Below are 23,398 nucleotides of genomic sequence, written 5' to 3' on the forward strand. Positions count from 1 at the left end.
GTGGGCATGTATGGCTACTTCCAGCAGGATAATGCACCATGTCACAAAGCTCGAATCATTTCAAATTGGTTTCTTGAACATGACAATGAGTTCACTGTACTAAAATGGCCCCCACAGTCACCAGATCTCAACCCAATAGAGCATCTTTGGGATGTGGTGGAACGGGAGCTTCGTGCCCTGGATGTGCATCCCACAAATCTCCATCAACTGCAAGATGCTATCCTATCAATATGGGCCAACATTTCTAAAGAATGCTTTCAGCACCTTGTTGAATCAATGCCACGTAGAATTAAGGCAGTTCTGAAGGCGAAAGGGGGTCAAACACAGTATTAGTATGGTGTTCCTAATAATCCTTTAGGTGAGTGTATAACTGTCTATTTTGACCAACGTTGCAAGATTTGTTACTGAAGTAGCTTAAACATTGGTATGAAACATTGTAATTATGTTATGATGCAATGTATGTTATATGGACGCTGTAGTGTAAAATGTTACTCCATTTATCATACTCCATACTCTTATTTCTAAGCCAAGCAAAACCAAAAATGTTTCCACAAATGACGATCGTTTGTTGTATGAGGACGTTTGGAATGAGGAGGTTTGAAAATCTTACCTCTCCCAGACTTGACTCACAGATCCCTATTGCTGTTGAGAACATTAAGACTTCCTCAAATAAATGTGAGTTCCTTATAAACTCTGTATAAAGCACAGACTAATGATTTAGAGATATGTTGTAAATAAATTGACGATTTTAATAGATTTGCAAGTCTCTAAATTATATGTCTGAGACTTTACTGCCATCTAGAGGAAGCATTGCATTATTGTGTCCGTGCATGTGAAGGGTATTTTACGGTGGCCGGGAAGTGCAAAGCAACATTACAAAGACTGAAACACTTTTACAAAGCTCGAGACAAATTTACATTTCGGAAAACATTTTTACCTACCATAAAACACAATTACATGGGCAAAACACTTTTACCAAGGACAAAACAAATTAACATTTTAGAAAACAAATTAACATTTTAGAAAACAAATTAACAAGACGCAAAACACTTTTACCAGTACCGAAACAAATTTACAAACGATAGATTCCTCACGGAAAGGGAATGTACCACATACCGGAAGTGACGAGATGAAAGCGGGTGATAGGTGTTGTTGGTGAGCGCGGTCAATTCGTGTTGTCAATGTGGAGTATATGGCGTGAACTAAGTTTATGGTGACCTAACATGGACTGCGGCCGAGGGATGTTTTGCCCGTTTTGTGGCAAAAACACATGAACACCTTAACGCGGTTTTTCTTTACGTGTGGTCGGTGTTTGGAGTTTTTGAAGGACGCGGACCAGAGGGAAACACAGGGGACTTCTCGACAGCGCTAAGCAAAGTAAGTGTAGCAAAACCCTAGCTATCTGAGGACATGTGAATAAAAGTGAGTAGTAATGCTAATGATTTTTCGAGCGGCTTCTAACTTTCTATTTTGAAACGGAATTCTGTCCATTTCAGCAGAACAACCATGCCCATCATACAAACAGTTCATGGAGTACAGAAGCTCGAAGTCAAAAGAACGACAGTCTTTTAACAATGGGCCAAAAGGAAGATATAGGCCTAAAGAAAGAAAACACGTCCAGGTAAGTTGTACTGACCGTCCTATACAATTTTGCAATGTTCTATGTATTTGTGTGTCTGTATATTTATTTTATCTATACATTAATTATATCTTTGTTATTTTACTAGATAAACGTAGGATTGATGGGGCCACATGGAACTGATTTTAAACCTCTAAGAGGGAAAACACTCCCGTTATTTACAGACCCAGAGGTAGCAGCACCTACTTAGGTAAAGTTGGTTTTATATTGCACATTCGCACATTCGCGGACTTCCGCGTTCAGTAACTCGCGAACTAAACGTTGTTGCTACACACAACACCTATCACATATAACTACAGATAAAACACCAGAAGCTACAACATAAATTTCCTCAAAACGATCTTTCCTTCGCACTGTACAAAATACATTGATCTCTATGCGCAGGCTGCTAAGAAGGGACCATCTGCAAAGTGCAAACCCGAAGGAAAGCTCGTTTTGAGGAGATTAAAATATTAAAACAATGTTATTTGTGTAGTAACAATATTCAGCTCATGAGATATTGAACGCTGAACTCCAGCAAATATGCAGCTGAATATAAAAAGCAACTTTACCCAAGTTGCAGACTTGATCATGTAGGACCTTCAGGACCACATAGCCTACGTGGACAGCACCATGAACATAGTCAAGTTTAAAAAAAAAAAACCCAACCAGGGTAAAAATAGTTTCAGGTTGGATATTTGCTGCGTATTCACCTAGACTGCTTTAGTGTACTTTTGTGTAGGCTATTGTACATACAGTACGCAAAAATGTTTTATGTAAATCTTACAGTAATTCACCAAAGGGATTTTTTCATGTTCCAAAGGCTGTAGTGCTTTTCTACTGACCAGGCTGACTTACTACAGGTGGAATTTTGACAATAACTCACTTACTGTACAATTATCAAATATATTTATGTAATAAACATTATTACATGTGTTTATTACATATGTATATGTAATAAACTATAATTCCCCTATAGTATTTTTTTTATATTTATATTCCAAAGGCTGTAGTGCTTTCCTAGTGATCAGCCTGACTTACTACAGGTGAAATTTTGACAATAACTCCCTTACTGTACGTACAATAAACTAATAAGTTCAAGAAAACATTACTGTAAGCCCCCTAAAGTATTTTTTCCTGTTCCAATGGCTGTAGTGCTTTCCTAGTGACCATACTGACTTACTACAGGTGGAATTTTCACAATAACTCCCTTAATGTACAATTATCAAATATATTTATGTAATAAACATTATTACATGTGTTTATTACATATGTTTATGTAATAAACTGTAATTCACCTATAGTGTTTTTTTTATATTTATATTCCAATGGTTGTAGTGCTTTCCTAGTGATCAGACTGACTTACTACATGTTGAATACTGCCAATACCTGCCAATCATATTATTCTGAAGAAATTATTCTATTTTCACCTTTTTTCATGTTCCAGAGGTTATAGCATGTTCCTAGTGATCACTCTACTCAATTAACTTTGATCAATGTATTAGGTAAAAGTATGTATTATAACTGCTGTTCCTTGTACAACACATTTCTTTCATTGATTAAAGAAATTCAGATACTTTAGATTAATCATATTTTCAACGTTATAAATAAGCAACACCCTTATTGTAATGATTCAAGTAAAGTTTTTGTTATGAAGTCCTGAAGAAGTGGATTCTGGAATACAGGATAATGTATGACATTCAGTCCCACGGACAGTAATATTTCTGCAGGACTGTAAACATCAATCAATGTACATGAATTGTGTTATTGTTAGAGTTTCATGTTAAACACAGATGTCATACAACAGGAAAACATCAAATAGAGTTTAGCCATTCTTTTTATTCAACACCTGGAGAACACTGTTACACAGTCTTTATCACAGATAAAAACAGAAAAACAGAGGTGAATAAAACAGCAAGACATGGGCTGTAGTATGTTCTGTAGGGTCCAGACAAGATGATCCAACTTGCTTTGTAGCAGTCGTCTCGATGCTTTTCAAAACCTTTTGAAATAAATCATATGTCACTATTAAAACCACCACACTTACACAGTTCTTTTTCATTTTTTTCTCAAATAAATAAATAAATATAAACGGTTGTAAAATGAAGCAATTAACTATGTTCAGGAGATTAAACATGATTTTCCTTTCTACAGTCTGGATTGTTACCAAATTACAGTTCATGTACAGATTCATTCATTATTATTTCATAAACACATTTTTAAACACCATCATTATAATGCAGGTTTTGTTGCTAAAGGACATTCTATAGCATCAGAACACATCATGTGAGAGATATTTGCCAGTAGGCTACATCTGCAGTTGGCTAAAATGTAGTTGTCTGTTTGCACACGATGAAAAACAATATTAACTTTTTAGACGGTCCCTATCTTGGTTACGACACACATTGAATATTCATCTCTAAAGTACATGCTTAAAAATATACTTGCCCATTTTGATCGATTGTAAAAAATGTTGTAGTTCACAACCTTTGTTGTCAATATCATGTAGCTGCTTCGAATCTGAAAAAAAAATAGCTTTATTGACTATTTAATTGAAAAAGTTCTTTAACGCGAATGTGCGAATATAAAACCAACTTTACCTAAGTGCAGCACCTGATCTACTGAAACAAGCTGTCCAGAAAATGAGAACATTTAACAAGGACATGCACGAAGGACCTTATGTCCTTTTGTATCCAGACTGCTCAGAGGTGGTCAATGTGCCTGGGTCAGAAAGGCCATTTAAATTGGCAGAATATAAAAAGGAAAAATAGGAAAGGCATATTCCAGGATTACTTTTTTTCATTTGCCTAGAAAAACACTTTAAAAGAGGTTAGTGGATCTCATAATTCAATATTTTTACATATTTAGATACTCTGCTGGAGGATAAATCATTCATTCAAAGCAAAAAATAATTTAATAACTGAAACAGAAATAGGGAAAGCTTTGCAAGAGGTGAGAATAGCATAAGGCTAGGGTATGGTAGGGCAGAATTTTACATAGTTCCTGCAGTGTTTTGAGACAATGTTTACTTCCTATATCACGTGCAGAATTTCATTAATTTATTAGTTTTTGATAGTGTAAGATTACACCATGCTATGTATGTCATTAAAAAATAGGCAAGGAGATACAGTGCACAGTTATTGACTGGGGTGTTTATGCCCATTTTCATGTGTTTCAGATTGAGAATGCTGCTTCATTGGATGCTTTGCAAGAATGTATGATGAGACACAGCACAATGTTACAGACAACAGGTTGTCTGAGACATGTGGCTACTGTGTGAAGAAAAGAACGAAATTGTGTCAGACTACCTCCAATGGTATATTATTGACCGCAACTCATCTGTAATTGACAGGTAAGATGATATTTGTGGTGATGAGATTTTCTTCTTTTTTCATGTATTTATGTAAGAACTTTTTGTTTGAAATGCCTCATGGTCCCCTTCTTTGGTTTATGCAGGCATGTATATCTGTTATCAATTTGTCACTGTGACAGAATTTGTACCTTAGTGTATTTCAACTGATATGTGATGTTGCTTCATTCTGTGTCAAACTACAGTGCCTTCAATAAGTCTTCACACCTTATAGATTCAATTTAAAATATATATTAATCCTTTTCCTCATCAATCTACACACAATACATCATAATGACAAAGCAAAAACAGAAATTAGATCTCAGGTTTCTCCTCCTGACTAACTCTTCCATAGAGGAAAATCAGTCCAGTTACTCCTTAAAGTGATCTGAATCTATTTCTGACCTCAGTTCTCATAGAGATCATGACATCCAGAGATGTTTTATTATCTCTTGTGAGTGTCCCTGAAAATCAGTTATAAAGAGTGTGGTGATGTTGATGGGTGTGTAAAGCCTGTAGCATCATACATGAGGAATCCAGGCTGGAATTACTTCCAAAGGTACTTAAACATCGTACTGAGAAAATGGTTCATTAACTTGTGTGAATGTGATATTTCAGCTTTTAATTTGTATTAAATTTGCTACAATTTCTAAAAACCTGTTTTTGCTTTGTCATTATGATGTATTGTGTGTAGACTGATGAGGAAAAATATTAATATTACTATTTTAAATTGAATATATTACGCAACAAAGTTTTGAAAAAGTGCATGGGGTGTGTAGACTTTCTGAAGGCATCGTATGAGTGCTCAAGCTACCCAGCCGTCTGTGTCATTCCAGTCTTTTGTTTCTATGTGTTATACTTCGTTTGTAACAATTAACATTTAATGTGCAACGCAAAAATAGGGTTTCTTAAATAAATTTTCAACACAATAATTTTTTCCCCCAAATGTATGTTTGTTAAGGTGGATAGTAATGGTAGAGAAGAGAATATTTAATCGTTTTCTTTAGATAATTGAAATTAAATTGGCACTACACAGCAGTGAAACAATGTTTGTGTTCACTCTGTAGATTCAGAGACGGTCTTTCAACCCTGGAGTTTTTGACTGCACTACAGCATCACCCTACTTTGCTGGCCCCTGTTCTGTACCACTCTGAAAGGTGACTCACTGCTTTTGTTACTCAGGGAGTAATCAAAGACTTAAAGATAGTCAAACCATGGCCTACTGGGCAGACTATCTCCTTGATTTTGAAGGTTTGTTAGTTAGGTCATTTGTTTTGTATAACTAGTTAAGAAAACACATGGCAATGATGTATCTGAATTGTTTTTTCTTTGCAGAAGGCCAGGCTGCTGTGTCTGTGGAAGATGTTTTGATGTTTGCTACTGGGCTGTCTTCACTTCCCACAACTGGCTTGGAACCACTGCCACAAATAGAGTTCCTGGATGACTGTGTTCCCAATGGCAAATACATGTTCAAACTCCTTGAGATTACCACTCCTAGACTCATACACTTTGTTTAAGTCACAAATGGACTTTGGAATTCAAAATAGTCCAGGATTCGGCTGTTTCTAAGCTATATGATGGATGACCCCTAGAGTTAAGACTCTGAAAAAGTTGTTTTTATAATGTTACAGTATGTGAGCATGTTCTTTTCTCAGTTAACATTTTGAAAATGTTTTAGATCCATGACTCTCAAACTGGGATTCCTGTTTTAGATAAAGAAACAAGAACTTTTGTTTTCTATACTACAAAGTGTAATAAATACTCATTACTATTTTTTATTCATTTAATTCACACTTAAAAACAATTAAGCTTTGGGTGACAGATTCATAAATATTGTGTTCAGACAGGCAGCAGTGTTTCACCACTACAAAAAAAAAAAACTATAATTTCATAGCTGAGCCTTTTCTTTTAGTTTCATATACAGTTCTGATGCAGACTCCCAGTTCTCTGGCTTCTGTAACTGATTGTGTTCCATGGCAAAGTCCAAGTACTCCTGCATGCTTGGGTCCCCACAAGGAGTCATTGACCAGGGATGCAAACAGCGCGCTTTTCGGCGCCTCCCGCTTTTTTCACGTCAGTTTGGGTGACTTGTGTGAATCGTGCAGATTCGAAGAGTTTTTTTTGGGGGGGGGGGGGTCTGTCTGATTATAATTTCACCAACAGTAATTCTGGATTGCATCCACCAAACAAGTAAATAGGAAATAAGCAAATCAAAACACTGCGCGCCAAAACATATCATGCGCGCAAGCGTGAGCCACTGTGTTTCTTCTTGCTGCGTAACTGCCACTTCAACAAATTTCTCCCTGAGGACCAGAGTTCGGCGCCGCGAATTCCCGTCTTACTGGCAACTGGTGAGATCACTGGAGGTAAGGATATTTTTGATTTATAATGTTATATAATCTACTAGTCATGTAATTTATTAAACATTTCAACAATGCCTATTTCAATTGGGTAGGTAATATGTTGTGTGTGTGTGTGTGTGTGTAACCTACATATATATCATTACGTTTTAGCTAACGTTACATCAAGTTCACCTGTAAAAGACCTAACGTTAGTGCTCGTTAGCAGATCAAATTATGGATGGCTGTAGCTACATAGAAAAAGTTGTTCGCCTACAATCACGTTCGTTTGCACGTTATGCATTTTTATATTAAATTCCTGACTTGGCTAACGTTACTATCGCCTATCTTGTACAGTAATATTAAACCCTACGTTACCGATTTTCCAATGTTGTTGTTAATGCTAGATTAGGGCTAATGCTAGATAAATGCTGCATGCATGCCCATGGATTTACTATGGTTAATGTGTAAGGAATAATTGACGACAGGCCGTTGCATTATTAATAATGCACACCCGAGGTGGTAATGCGGTCACGTTTTTTTAGAGTTAGGAACGGAGGTTTGAGCCACTGATAGCAGACTAATGATGGGGACACACTTACGACTTGCTGAAACATTTAAAGACTGACTGTTTCCATCGACTGTAGCAGGTCTTAAACACCGACTCTGAACACCGACTGAACGCGCTGAACACGCGTTTGGGCATGATCAGTCATAAGTATAAAATTACATTCATAACTGGCCTTATAAGTGTGTGCCCGGCTTTTAATGCAGTTATTAGAGAGAGAGAGAGAGAGAGAGAGAGATGTTGCAATAATGAGACAGAAAAGCATGTGCGTCAATATTATTATTTATGTATTAATTAAATTCGTTTTAATTAATTCGTTCATTCTTGTTTTCTATTATTGACAGTAGATAACCTAATAAATGAAACGCACAAAGCCCTTTTAACAAGTAGGCCTATCAATAATTATTTATTTGTTATTATCTGGAATAATTACAAAAAGCCGTGCAGCAGGACTATTAATTTATTTATATATTCAGTTTAATTTTCTATTTATCATAGATAGGACTACTGTATATGCTTTATTTATTAAAATTAAACTATATGTGTCCATTGATTGTGAAGTTAGACATAGAAAATTGCAGATCAAGGGCATGGGGCTGCATGTTTTTTCTTGTTATAAATTGTATCCTATTTTCCGTTATGAACTCAGGATAAACATGTTTTTTGTATGTTATGTGTTGCAGATAATCATGGATTTTATTGGGAAGGTGACCAAGGCATACACAGCTTGTGGCAAGTACATGCAGAACAAACTACCTCTCAAAAGTAAGACCCTACAGGCCTTGTCCTCCATTGATCCTGTGGTAAGAGGCCATTCCCAGGCTGTTCTTCAGCTGAAAGAGTTGGCTAGGATCATGAAACATTTAGTGCCCCTAGAAAGTGACATCACCCAGGAGATCATTAGGTACAATGTGGACCCTAACCTGGCCAAGTATGAAGATGGAGATGACATTGTGAAGTGGTGGGCCCATGTCATGAGTTTGGGGAAGTAGCCAGCTCTCAGCTTATCAGAGGTGCCCTCTCCATCTTCCATGGGCCACTGGTAGAGTCCTCCTTTAGTCTCATGGGAGATGTAATTGACGCTAAAAGATCTAACATGAAGATCTCCACCTTTGATGCAGTGCAGACTGTGAAATATGTCCTGAGGTCTAGGGGCAAGACTGGCATTGGCATGTTCAAAAGAGATGACATCAACATGGGGCCAATTGATAAAACTCTCTGCCGGAACATTAGGGCTGCAGGGAGAAGGGACAAGACCGACAGAGAGAAGAGGATGGAGGCAAAGCAGAAGAGGCAGGCGGAGTATGGCTGCAGTGCTACATGTGAAAGTGCCGAGAAGGCCAAGACCACTGCTCTGGCCAAAGAGAGACAGACACATCTCAAACATGTTGAAAAGAAAATGAATGCAGCCAGACGGAAGGCCCTGGATACGTTGCAGGAGGTGGCCAGGAAGAAGAGGAAGGAGGTGTAAAGCAAGAAAAATAAGTGCTAGATAGTTAAATAAGAGTTTATTGTTCAGAATTAAAAAATGAAATTGAAATTCCAAATTTATGTCGGTGTATTTGATTTTCAGTATTTCATAATACTTTATGTGCCTATAGGGGTGGGCCGGGGATGGCAGGGGTTGGTGGCAATGTAAGTATCTGGATATTTTCCGCGGGGCGAGGGCTTCGATTACCTCTCTCTTTTTTGACCATACATGTGTTTGCATCCCTGATTGACAGGCTGGCCTCAGGAAGGGCATCCAGTTCAGCCTGTTCCATTTGAAATCTGCAGTCTGTGGAGCCAAACCTATGTTAAATAGAAAACATAATTGCATTTCTTTTCATTTAAGTTAAAACGTTATATTAATACTTTGATCTGTTTATCACCTGTGTGGTAAGTAGTAGCATTGGGCACTCCTCCTGGACATGCTGCTGTTCTGGAAGGGCGAATCCTGTGACTGTTCCACAGTCTCTCACACACTCATCCAATAACATCACCAAAGCAATATCTCAATAGGCACTGATGCTCATGACTCCCGTTGAAGTATCCAGCATCTCTAAGTTCTGCAAATAACTCCATGCAGAACTGAGACCTATAGAAATTTTGAGTCCTCAAGTTGATGTTTACACCGTGTATACTTGACATCATGTTCACGATTACAGCGTACGAGTGGCCCTCGTTAAAATATTGAACGCAATGATGCAGTATGTCTGGTGTTTCCGTCTGGTCCGCGTCTTTAACGCGTCCAAACACCGACCACACGTAAAGCAAAACTGCGTTAAGGTGTTCATGTGTTTGCCGCAAAACATCCCTCGGCCGCAGTCCATGTTCGGTCACCATAAACTTAGTTCACGCCATATACTCCACATTGACAACACGAATTGACCGCGCTCACCAACAACACCTATCACCCGCTTTCATCTCGTCACTTCCGGTATGTGGTACATTCCCTTTCCGTGAGGAATCTATCGTTTGTAAATTTGTTTCGGTACTGGTAAAAGTGTTTTGCGTCTTGTTAATTTGTTTTCTAAAATGTTAATTTGTTTTGCCCATGTAATTGTGTTTTATGGTAGGTAAAAATGTTTTCCGAAATGTAAATTTGTCTCGAGCTTTGTAAAAGTGTTTCAGTCTTTGTAATGTTGCTTTGCACTTCCCGGCCACCGTAGTATTTTGTCTGAGCGTTCCTCTTAATGGATGGGAATCTGATAGCTTTCAGTGATTGTTGTATAAAATGCAATGTGTTCAATTGTACAACTAATATAGAATTTAATACTTGTATAACTTTGCACACTCAATTTATATATATGTTGTACTTGTCTTATTTTTCATTGTTATAAAATTGTCATTCTAATTTTTAATGTATAATTATTGATTTATTAATTATTCTGTTGTTTGTATTATTTCAATATTTACTTGTTTATCTAGAAACCACACTCACATACCCACATACAAACCTCCATCTTCAAGTTAGCATTGCTTCATGAGTGGCATGGATAATTGCGTGTAAATAAACTATCATTTTGTACATTTGCATTCTTGTTATTGCCGGACAACCTGTGGCGATTGTAATCAAAAGTCTCTCTAGCAAGTCAGTCCACTGTCGGGCATCTTTGGAACGCTAAAAAACGAAATCTAAAAAACAAAACAAAAAACGGGTGGTCAAGATAACGATCAGAGAACATATTTTAAATCAGCAATTACATTTGTATAACATTAGAATCATAAATTGTGCTTCTTTACCTCAGATTACGCTAAAACACGCTAGTTTCCCAGCTTGTATAGCTAATGCGCATGCGCGTTCTAGAGTTGATTGACAGGCGATGTCTGAATCTAAAAGGTGGGACTTAATTTCTACATCCGTTGATCGTTGGGCGTTCAGAGCTTCCCGTTAATTTTAATAGAAGAGGCCCGTCTCTGCTAAATAATCACTGTTGTAATTAAATCGAACAAATACACTTCAGGTTTTATGTGAGGTCACAAGTTTGGATACAAAGTTAGCCATCACCTCCACAACATATATGAAGACAAACCCTTACTTTGCAGTCTTTAAAATAGATTTAATTTATTACTATATTCCATCCCCAAGATCTATGTAAAGTAAACAATCCTGTGTAACGGTGTGTAAATATGTTAAATTACTGCATAAATGGCGACAGCGCCATCTATATGGTGAATGATGGTATTTGCCGAGTGGAATAGGGAGCAGAGCTAATGAGACATGCTGTCGGAAAGTGGCACATTTTGAGTGGTCTGGGGATTTATCAGTTAAAAGTACTCAAAACACATAAATAACTGATCTATTGCGAATTGATCTTGTCATGGATATATTAGGGATCTGTGTTCTTTTATATCAAGTTATTCGGACTTTGTTTCACGAGGCTTGATCGTAATTCCTCCGTGTATTAGCTTGAGTTTCAAGTAGGACTGATTTATTCTCTGTGCCACGAAACCCTTTTTTCCATTTTTGTATATCCATTATGCAGTGAGCCACACACAGTAAATAGACCACCCGGGCAAGACCGTCACACCTGCAAATTTGTTAAACTTATACAAGACATGAATTTGTTACAAGATAAAAATATTTTTTTTTTCCCTCGTTACATTTTTGTTAATATAGTTTACATGTACATGCATGTGCCTTGCTTTATGTTTTCATTCACATTTGAATTGCCATGCTTGAATGTATATTTCTATTGTTCAATTAAAAAAAATATATAAACCGAATTTGAACTTGCCATGGGTTCACTCTGGGTTTTAGTTTTTTTTTAATGGCAGTTGTGGTTTTATGAGTAAAACAATGTCTGTGGTAAACATTACTTGAAGATACAGGATGTTTTTTATATTACACACAAGCAGCATTGAATATATATATATATTGGTACAGTGCAGAAGTCTTAAGCACTTAAGATGTCACAAAAGCATTTGTCCGAAGATGGTTAATTATATCTTTAGCTTTAGTGTGTCAATAGGAGATATACATTTTAGACTCCCAGACATTGCTTTTACAAATATAAAATATTAGAATAGAAGAGCAGGGAGCCCTGCAACAGCCCCCAAAAGAGCCCCCCACTGAACATCGGGCCAGTCTGATATTAAATGAAGAGACAGATGTAATTGAGACAGCCTAAATAGATCGAAGAACTGTGACGAATTCTCCAAGAAGCTTGAAACATCCAGTCTGCCAACAATCAAGAAAAAAAAAGTTGCTGTATTGTCCTGTTTACATTCTCGGGAGAGCGTATAAACGTGTTCTGAGGAGATGCTGATGTAAACAGAGATGGTCCACAACCGCTAAATCCATTTGCGTTGTGCATTATCATCGATAACCCAAATCTGACGACTGATAGGAGCCAAGCAAAACAATAAGCCCCAGGGCCCAGGACAACCTTAATGAGGCCCTGGAGCTCAGTTTTCTTACATTGCTCTTCAGTGTTATTTGAAATACCCAATCAAATCAATGACGGTGGGACTCAAGTTTAAAAAGCTAAACGGGAACCACGTGGATTATTCCAGCACCATGTGCCAGCATATGAAAAGTGTCATGTAAGATGTAAGTATCTAACTAAACATGCAATATTTGCCCACTGTTTATGATTCAAATGTGCCAACTGACAATGATTTCCAAGGGTGCAAAGTGCAAACTTTTCACCATTAGCAAAAGTCACCATTTTAAATTGAAAATGTCATGTATAATTAGTATGATTTAAAACATAAAACGTGAAACATTAACAGCAGTTTTCAGCATATCAGGCTTATGACAAATAGTGAATGTGTACATTGTGAAGGATTTTTTTTTGTAAAGGCTTTAGAAGTAGCCTTCTAGAAAACTCTGTTTTAGAAAACATTGTGTTTTATAGATAATTTTCTTTGACAAAGTAGAGCATTTTCACCCACAGATACCTAAAGAACATAGACCTAAATTTCCTTTGAGTTTTAAGGTTGTGGCAATCAGGGGAGGACAGGGAAGAGAAGTCAGCCCTGGTTGGGCTGGAGCAGGCGTGAACACTCTGGGACACACTTGGCTTCAGGAATTGACTTGCAGGCGTGGGCAGTGAAGAAATGGCCTCAGTCGAAGAAATCTTCTTGACCACTTGAGTAGACAGCAGAAGGTCAATCATTACGATGCTAGCAATCAAGTTCCCATGGGGCAGAACATCAGTCCAAAGGGACCATCTTCCTCACAAGTTTATTCAGTCCCAACCAGAACATGGTCCTGAGGACTCTCTCACTCCCATTCACTTGAAAGGCCAAGTTCCAAAACCTTGCTCATTAATCCACCACCGAAGAAGACCCTTGGGAGAGTCGCTCAAGTTTTACTGCTAGATCCATCTTATGTGGGTCGGGAGAGGAGTTAACGGAGAAAGCCGCTGTAGTTCTGGTAGCACCAATGATGGGGAGGTGGTAAGAGGAACTCTCACCATGGGATCCAGTGTGTGTCGAATCCAACAACAACAACAACAAAAGGCTGCATAACTTGTTTGTGAGCATCTTGGGGTTGTGGCTGGTATTGGATCCTTCTGGGTTCATTTTTGTGGTTCGGTTCTTCTTTCATCAACATCAGTTTGCTGGCTAACTTAGTATGCAACGTTCACAAACCAATATGCTAACAAACAAACAAGAACTGACAAAGACTAAGGGAAACATGAGGGCTATATATACACAAATGGGGACTAAAGACATTACAGTGAACAGCTGGGAACAATGATCAGGGGGAATTGGGGTTGGGCCGGTTGTACCAACTATATGTAAGTTACAACTTACTCTAGTTGCGGCGTAAATGGGCACTAAGTCTCAATTTACGCACTACTAAATATTGGAGCGTTGTGGTGTAGTGAACTAAAGTACTAAACTGTTAAGCAGAAGGACACTGGTTCAAACCCCACAGCCACCACCATTGTGTCCTTGAGCAAGGCACTTAACTCCAGGTTGCTCCGGGGGGATTGTTTCTGTAATAAGGGCTCTGTAAGTCGCTTTGGATAAAAGCGTCTGCCAAATGCATAAATATAAATATATATATATAAATATAATATTAGGTAGAACGTAACCCTATGTATAAACTAAATATTTCTGAAAGCCTCCGACCAGGAACAACTGATGGAATAAATGAGCAGAATGATATTTTATGACATCAATGAGCTCATGTTTTGTGTGACAGGCTCCAATCTTTTCAACATTTACACTTGTTTACTTTACGGCATGAAACCGATCTATCGGTGCAGTTTTCAGTTTCAACACATTCAATATAGGATATTAATATGAATAAATGTCTATTTTTCCAGCCTGTTGTATTAGTATTTATTTATCACCTCTTATTTATTTTAGATACAGTTCCTATATATGTGTATATACACAAATCTACTATTAAATCTACTTTTATTACATGTCGTATTTTAATGGGGGTATAATTTATTACAGTTTATTATTATTTGCCTTAAGAACAGGTGGTGCAACCAAATTAATCTCTGACTTAGTTACAAACTAACTAGTAGTTACTAAGCCCTTAGTGTGAACTTTACGTCCTAACTTACGTGAGAACTTACGCACAGCTGGTGCAACCCTGTCACTGACGAGGATGTCTGGAAGGTGCATGATGGGAAATGTAGTTCGGGGGGGAAACTCAGAAACAGTCTCAGAACACAAACGTTTGATGACGACGTGACTTTAACACATTTAGTATTATTGTTGAACACAATCTCTCATATATGATTCAGTATATTGTTAATGTATTCATTATTCTTGGTATATTTCTATATATAAATGTATAATTTTATTTAAACACCACTTGTGAGATATGATAGTGTGTGTCATTCTTACCTGTAGAGGTCGCTCCTGTGTTCCTGATGAATCCTGCAATTTAAAATCATCACATCTAATGGAGCTCACGAAGATATTACACCACTACTCTCATTTTTTTGTGGTTTATGATTCTGTTACGTCTATATCAGTCACAAAAACCCCTAAAAAACATGTTTTAAATTCGAAGAACAAACAAGTTTGACGCCCACTTGTTTTGCTTGTTTCCGGGACTCAAACTCTTTCACTTTCACCTTCATCTAGTGTGCTCGTGTTTTTTTATTTCTTATTTTTTCTTTTAGTTTTGGTGTATTCGTTTAACTTCTGTTGTAATTAACTATATTATTGACTATGTATTCTTATTTTAGCTCCTACACAGAACAAACTGTTTTACACAAGTATCTCGGTCAGTTTTGTCGAATTCAAGCTCGTTTTTTCTGGACTCGGATCACTTTAATTTCCGCATAATCTTCATGTATTTTACAGCGATGAAAATGAAAGAACTCTGTATTTTGTTCGCTGTGATTGTGATTGTGGATGGTAAGTCATGAATCTGTTTCTTTCTTTCTTTCTTTCTGTCAACAGTAAAGAACAAGGGCGTGACTCAGTTTCATTTTCAGTGATAAACTCGTTATTTTCTGCAGAAATTCGTCTATTATTACTTCATCTTCGCTGTTTAAAATAAGAGTGTTTAATGTGTTTGTGTGAAAACAATGTGAACATATATTTCTTCAGTTCATGTTTGTGTCGGCCGAAACCAGAATTAATGACGTCACCAACAGATTAAAATCATCACTTATGAACTCATTAATATTCATGAGGAACTGTAGATAAATATAAAGGGTCATATTAACCTGTTTTGTGTTATTGTAATTTTTATAACTTTAGTCAAACTGTTTTAGTTCATTTACAAACAGGTTGTGAATTTCAGGCATTCATCTCTTATTTCTTAATAATAGTTTTAATTCTGAGACTCAAGTGAAGAAGATTTGATGTAAATGCAGGTTGTGAATTGTGGGATTGAGTGGATTTTAACAGGAGGTTAGGCAGCTTTAACATAATAATAATAATAACACATCTGTGTAAATGTTGTGCTTGAATTTATGACTTCTATAGAATTAAAGTTAATGAAGAATATTTCTACTCTTCTGTCTCAGTTGTTTCTGCAGCTGATGAGCAAATATCTGTGTCAGTGAATGTGGGGGATTCGCTCACTCTACACACTGGATATATAAGAAAACCAGAAGACAAGATTAATTGGTATTTTGAAGACAATCGTATAGCTCAAATCAGTGGAAATGTCATGAAGATCTGCACTGATGAACATTGTGATGAGAGATTCAGAGACAGACTGCAGATGAACAATCAGACTGGAGATCTGACCATCACAAACATCACAACTGAACACACTGGAAATTATCTACTACAGATTATCAGCTCAAACTTCAGTGAGAAGATCTTCAATTTTACTGTCCAAGCTGGTGAGTCTCTTAATGAATGTTTAAAACTAAACTTACTGCTGGAAAATCCAGCTTAAACTGGTAACTGTGTTTTGGAACATGGTATCTGGTCCTAAACTGGTCGACAATCTACCAAAAACCAGCTTGACCACCTCGACCTGGTATGACAAGCTGGTAGCTGGTCTAAGCTGGTCTCCAGCTAATGGACCAATTAATGACCAGCTTGAACCAGCTAGAAACCTGCAGTCATGTTCCAAAGCACAGTTACCATCTTAAACTGGATTTTCCATCTCATCTCATTTAAGGAATATTTTACCCCAAATTAAATTCTATTATTATTATTTTCTCCCCATAATGCTCCAAACTCTTCTGACTTTCTTTAATGGACCACAAAAGGAAAATAAATCTTCACACATCCTTTAGTCATATTATGAAGGTATAAAGTGACTCGCTCCATAAAGGACAAAAAACACAACAAAACCCCAGTAAAAGATGATACGACTCGAGCACTTTTAAGTAAAAAATCACTTTGTTTGATGAACAGACGGTGCCCAAATCAGATATGGTGTCCACGTCAATAACATCAACATGTTCTTACTCGTCTTGAAAACAAACTTCATGATTCAAGAATCATTGAGATTTGATGGTATTGACAGAGTCACCATATCTGAAGCAGAAGTGTTGTTTTGTTCCTCCCCTAAAAAGATTGATTGTGCATTTGTGTTTCAGGTGTTTCTGGGACTGATGTAATTAAGGAGGTGAAGGAGGGAGAGTCTGTCTCTTTAGATTCTGGTGTAACTGAAACACTAAATGATTGGATCACATGGTATTTTAATGGTATTCGCATAGCTCAGATCAATGGGAATCCCAGTGAGGCCTGTACAGATGTGCAGTGTGATACTGGAAATGAGAGATTGCGAGAACGATTGAAGCTGAATCATCAGACCGGATCTCTTACCATCATAAACACCAGAATCACAGACACTGGAGAATATCAACTAGAGATCACCAGCAGCAGCATCAGTCATCATCGTCGCAGCATCATCTTCAGCAGCAGAAAGACCTTCAGTGTTACAGTCATTAGTGAGTGCAGTTTAGTTGTTTAATGTGTATTTAATTGATAGCAGCGATTCAAACTGTAACGCAGGTGACTGAAGAAATGTTAAAGGGATAGTTACTTAATAATGATAATCCTCTCATTATTTACTCACCCTCATGAGATCCCAGATGTGTATTTCTTTATTCAGCTGGACACATTTGAAGAAAAATATCTCAGATCAGTAGGTGCTTATAATGCATGTGGATGGTGATCTGACTTTTGAAACTTCAGAAATCACAGACAGTCATCATAAACATAATATGACTACAGTGGTCTTCTAAAGCAATATGATAGATTTTGGTGCAAAAACAATCAATATTTAAATACTATTTTACTATAATCCAATGCTTTACAAGAGGGTGGAGTCCAAGTGGTCTCTCGTGTGAAGTATTCGGGTTGGCATGTTATGGACTGTCATAGATAAAGGACGGGAAATGAGGATGTAGGAACCGGCTGAACAGTCAACGTAAAGTTTAATGGTAAAACTGAACTTAAAACAACATAAAACACAAGACAAACAGACACACACAACGCGGCCGCGTACATCTCTCTTGAACTCACGTCACCGGCTCGCCTTTATCTCGCTCTCCCGTTGATCAGCTGATTCAGTGCCATCTGTGCACCCTCACAGCGCGTCCATGCCCTCCTCCTTGTCACACTCCTCCCCACTAGATACAAGCCGGGGGGTTAACTGAACTGACCTACTCATCCCCCCCATCTCTGGTGTGGAGATGCTGCCCTTCCGGACGCTCTGTCAGCCGGTGGTCCACCCCGCCTCTTGTAAACCTGGGGTAGAGACGAGGGGATGTGTGGGGAGAGAGAAAGGGTGAGCGGGGACACAGAGATAGAAGAGTGAGAATAACTTAATCTCCGGTTCCCGGACACACTGTCACCCTCTGGCGGACGGCAGCGAGTCCTCCAACCCCTGGTGGATGGAACCTCCCCTTCTTGGCGGCCAGCAGTGACCCCCTCCATCCCCAGGCAGAAGGCCGCGGCTGCTCCCCTGGTAGATGGCAGCGGCGAGGACTCCCTCCCTCCCGGATTTCGGCACCACTGTAATAGATAAAGGACGGGCAAGGAGGAAGCGAGAACCGCCTGCACAGTCAACGTAAAGTTTAATGGTAAAACTCTTAATCGCTTAAAACAACATAAAACACAAGACAAACAGACACACAATGCGGCCGTGTGCATCTCTCTCTCTCGAACTCGCATCTCCGGTTCCCCTTTATCTCCCGTTGATCAGCTGATTCAGCACCGGCCGTGCACCCTCAAGGCCCAGCCACGCCCTCCTCCTCGTCACACGGATGCAATCTCACATTCTCTCAGTTGAGACATTCAGGTTAAGCACACAAACGCACCATTGTGAGTAAAGAAACAGACAAATACAGATCTAACCCAAAACCAGTGAAGCTTCTGTACAGTGTTCCTCCTTTTAATTTGTAAACAGCGCTGCTCTTCCATGTGTCTCACGTGAACATGCCAACGCGATTATGTCACACGCGTGTACCGCTCCTGACCGGAAGCATGATTTAGATTTAAAAAGTAAATAATATTGATATTTTTCACACCAAAAGCAATCGTATCGCTTTGGAAGACATTAACTGCTGGAGTCGTATGGATGATGGTCATTTCTGGAGATTCAAATGTTTCATATTAATATTAGTTACACAGTGAAATTCAATGAGACATTAAAGAGGAAACAAGTATGCATACTACCTGAGTGAGAGACAATGGAAGATAGAAAGAAAAGAGAGAGAGAAAAGAGAGAAAATGGTCAGGTGGTGGAAAAAGAGAGCAGGAGCACAAGTTACAGTCTTGTTTCTGAGCAATCAGTACTTTAACACACACTGAATTCAAGCTGCTGCCATTTGCAATATTCTGCTGAATCAGATTCATATTTCCTCTCTCAGATCTGCTGATGTTTCCTAGTGTTTGTTATAGATTAGACGGGCAGGACTTTGTGACACTGTCTGGACCAGTGGGGATTTCTTTAAGACTGCAAGGGAAGCTCAGCTTCCCCTATAATGTCAAAAAAATAATGGTCAAATATGTACTATTGTGTAAACAATTTATTGACTAAAAATGCGTTAGAACACGTTCATCTCGGAGACGAGTTCGTTCAGAATCAGCTACATTACATATAGCAGGTCGGCTGACTCGATTTACTTCTCATACATTCCCAGAAGCGCCAGTGCATTTCCTGTTGAAGCCGAAGCGCCCATTGACTTCAATGGGGCTGCTCTGAACAGTTTTTTCAGTGCTCCGAAAATAGACGGTCATTGGATAAATGCTGCGATTATGTCCCGCCCACGGACGCTCAGCGCCTCTGGGGGTGAATGAGGAGTGGGCTGGCCCGGACTCCGGCTTCCGCGTGATGATTGGAGGATCTGTCGAAAGACTGCATCTCCTTTTGATTGACATCGAATCTGTACTATAAGAAGTCACTGAAGCTATTTCGCAGCCAGTCCCATCGTGATTTCTCAAGTGTAGTCGAAAGACAAACTGCTGCAACCTATTTCTTTATATTTGTTTGGCGTAAATTGCTAGTCAATTTGCATAATACATTTCACACGATTATACACCACATTCCTTGTTTCAGTTTTACCAAGTTTAATATATTTTGTTTTAGAGCGCTCGCTCGTTCGCTCGCTCGCTCGCTCGCTCGCTCATTCATTCATACAGTAGGCTAGGCTAGCGTCAGACGGGTGAAACTGCGCACGATGGCAGACGGTGCTAATATTGTCGACCTGATTTTGGCAAAGCCATTTGAAAGTCTTCCTTACGTGGAAAAAATTAGAATTAAACAGCAGGGCAGATCAACACCTAAGATTGATTTAGTGCAAAAAATAGGGAAAAATAACAGGTCTTTTCAGCTCTCCTGGTATGACAAAGTTAGCTGGCTGACTGGAAGTGCTGTGACAAATAAAATGTTCTGCTGGCCATGCCTCTTGATGAAACCATCTCACGGATGTGTTGTTTGGTCAAAAGTGGGGTTTGGAGATCTGTCTAACTTTGACAGGGCATATAAAAGACATGAAAAGAGCAATGAACATGTGAGTGCATGTGCAACATTAAGTTGCATGGGCAGGATCAGGGTTGAGCATGCAATCAATGAAGGTGCTCGCATTCAAGTGACTAAACATAATGAAACAGTCAAACAAAACAGGGCCTTCCTAAACCGCCTTATTGATGTAACATCCTTGCTTGGCCGACAGGAGCTGTCATTTAGGGGACATGATGAGAGTAGTGAATCATCCAACAAGGGAAATTACAGGGAGTTCACAGAAACATTATCTAAATATGACTCTGTACTGTCCACACAATTAGAGTCCTCAACTGTGTTTTCTGGTATGTCCCATACTATTCAAAATGACTTGATCTCTGCTCTTGCAGCCACCATTTCTGATCAGATCAGAGATGAAATTCAGGATGCTCCCTTTTTTGGATGGCAGGTGGATGAAACAACTGATATATCCTGCCGTGCCCAACTCTCTGTCATTGTTAGCTATGTGGATAGTGCAGGTAAAATTCAGGTGCGCTTTATTGGATTTTTTGATGTTTCTGGAGGGCTGAGATGCTCAGTCCGCTTTTTGATGTTTTAAATGAGAACATGCAGGCCTACAATTTTAAGGATAAGCTTGTGGCACAGACCTATGATGGGGCTGCTGTCATGGCTTCAGCACTCAATGGTCTGCAGGCCAAAGTGAAAGCAATAGCCCCAAGTGCAATGTTTGTGCATTGCTATGCACACAGACTGAATCTGGTGCTGTCACAGGGGGCTAAATGCTTGCCTGAGTGCAGAATTTGTTTTGCATCACTCTCTGGGTTTGGCACATTTTTTTCAAAATCCACAAAGAGGACGTCTTTTCTGGAGTCTGCAGGCTGTTCAAGGTTGCCCAGAAACGCTCCTACTCGATGGAATTTCACATCACGGATAGTGAGCACTGTGGCAAACAATTATGATGGCCTCCTGCAGACATTTGAAAACATCATTGGCACAATCCAGTGTATCATCATCAATTGTCGTGTCTGCAAAGGCTTTCTGAGGAAACTGGAGGATTTTGAGTTTGTGTTCATGTTGTACACATATGAACAAATCTTCACTGAGACTGATGTGGTCTTTGATGTTGTCCAGCAGAGGGCTGATGGATGTTTTTACTGCAAGAAAAGAATTGAATCTCTTCTTGCATTTGTCAAAGAGAAAAGGTCAGAGGGGCTTTCCAAGCTGTTTATGCCAAAACAGCAGATCTCACATCAGACCCACGAGATGAGCCCATGAGAAAGCCCGTCTGACCCAATTGCAGGATCCCCAAGAGCACTACAGAAATCTCTACATGGCCATCCTTGATAACATCTTGGAGCAGATTCCTCAACGTTTTTCAAATTTGGAAAGTATGCTCTTCTTAGAATTAGTCAATCCAGGGAAATTTGATGACATGAGACAAGAATTTCCAGAGGAGGCCTTCCAAAGTGTCCTGAAAAGTTATGGCCATCACTTTGATTCAGGGAGACTGAGGTCTGAACTTCAAGTCCTGTATTCAGATCAGGACTTGCAGGGTAACGGGGAAAGCTGTGTGATTACTTGGTGTTCCTCAAAGACATGGAGTTGGACAGTGCAATGCCTCAGCTTTACAAAATGTTCTCATTAGTGGCAACAATTGGAGCTACATCTGCAGGTGTAGAAAGGAGCTTCTCCTGTTTAAAGCGTCTCAAGTCCTACACCCGTAACACAATGGGCCAAGGTCGTTTAAGCAGCCTAGCTCTGCTGGCCATTGAGAAGACACTGGTCAAGTCACTGGAAAAGATGCCTAGTTGGTACGACAGAGTCACAGTGCATTTTCTCGAAAAGGAACGTAGGGCAGAATTTACTTTTAAATAAGTTTATAATGTAGGCCGAAAATGAGCTTCCCCTCTTTGAAAGACCAGCAGCCGCCACTGGTCTGGACACACACAGAAGTTTCATTAATGACTGTCTCTTTAACTGTTACAGATTCAGGACCGTCTTCAGGTGTAATAGCAGGTATAAGTGTTGGTGTTCTGCTGCTCGTGACTGCAGTTGTGACTGCTGGAGTTTATCATCTCTGTAGAAGAGCAAGACATCAGGGCAAGTATTACATACAGCTGATATAAAAGAGGACAATATGAGATTTATTGGGCAAAACGAGTCTTTAAAAGATGTGAAAATGTGCAAATATTTTCTTATGAACAAATGAATCTGTGTTTAATGAGTTTATTGTTTTTAAAACAGGTCAAACGCAGCCGTGTTATTATCAGGTAAGATATGATGTGCATTGAATCTCTCTGTATCTCTGACTGCACAAAACTCAATTCACAACAGATGCAGTCGTGTATTTGATTTCACTTGAGACGTTATTTTCTGTGCTTTACGACTTCAGTGTTTTCAGTCAGAGTGTGTGTGAACATCCTGCTGAGATCTTAAATAAGAGCAGAAAATATCAGTCCACAGATTTTATGTCAGACTGTTCAATAAAAGACATTTAGTTTGATATGGTTTAACAAGTTAAAAGAACGTTAGAAAAGAAAAGCAATAAAATGTCTTTATTTAGTGATAATGTCAAGTGAGTTTATTTGTATAGCAGCATGTATAGTTTATAGTCAGATGTTGATTTAAAGAAGCTTTACAGGAAATAATACCCCAAATAAACAAGCTAAAGATGACTGTAAGA

General features: G+C 38.7%; 1 protein-coding gene and 1 long non-coding RNA gene across 3 annotated transcripts in view; one reads left to right on the forward strand and one right to left on the reverse strand.

Annotated features, from left to right (window-relative positions):
- Positions 1-23,398, forward strand: part of LOC127639400 (uncharacterized) — a 60,390-nt gene that overhangs the window by 35,186 nt on the left and 1,806 nt on the right. Inside the window, exons 1-5 of one of the 2 annotated variants that reach the window (XM_052121388.1) lie at positions 15,213-15,692; positions 16,310-16,633; positions 17,342-17,695; positions 22,702-22,815; positions 22,960-22,985. In XM_052121388.1, coding sequence (XP_051977348.1) covers positions 15,626-15,692; positions 16,310-16,633; positions 17,342-17,695; positions 22,702-22,815; positions 22,960-22,985 — 885 coding nt within the window. In that variant the 5' untranslated portion in view covers positions 15,213-15,625. Of the gene's footprint in view, positions 1-15,212; positions 15,693-16,309; positions 16,634-17,341; positions 17,696-22,701; positions 22,816-22,959; positions 22,986-23,398 lie in introns of those variants that run through there. The other variant, XM_052121389.1, reaches the window with a different exon arrangement.
- Positions 1-23,398, reverse strand: part of LOC127639413 (uncharacterized) — a 139,774-nt gene that overhangs the window by 28,470 nt on the left and 87,906 nt on the right. The gene's annotated exons all lie outside the window — the stretch shown is intronic.

The sequence above is a fragment of the Xyrauchen texanus genome, chromosome 48 (genome assembly GCF_025860055.1).
Source record: "Xyrauchen texanus isolate HMW12.3.18 chromosome 48, RBS_HiC_50CHRs, whole genome shotgun sequence".
In the NCBI taxonomy this organism is placed as follows: domain Eukaryota; kingdom Metazoa; phylum Chordata; class Actinopteri; order Cypriniformes; family Catostomidae; genus Xyrauchen; species Xyrauchen texanus.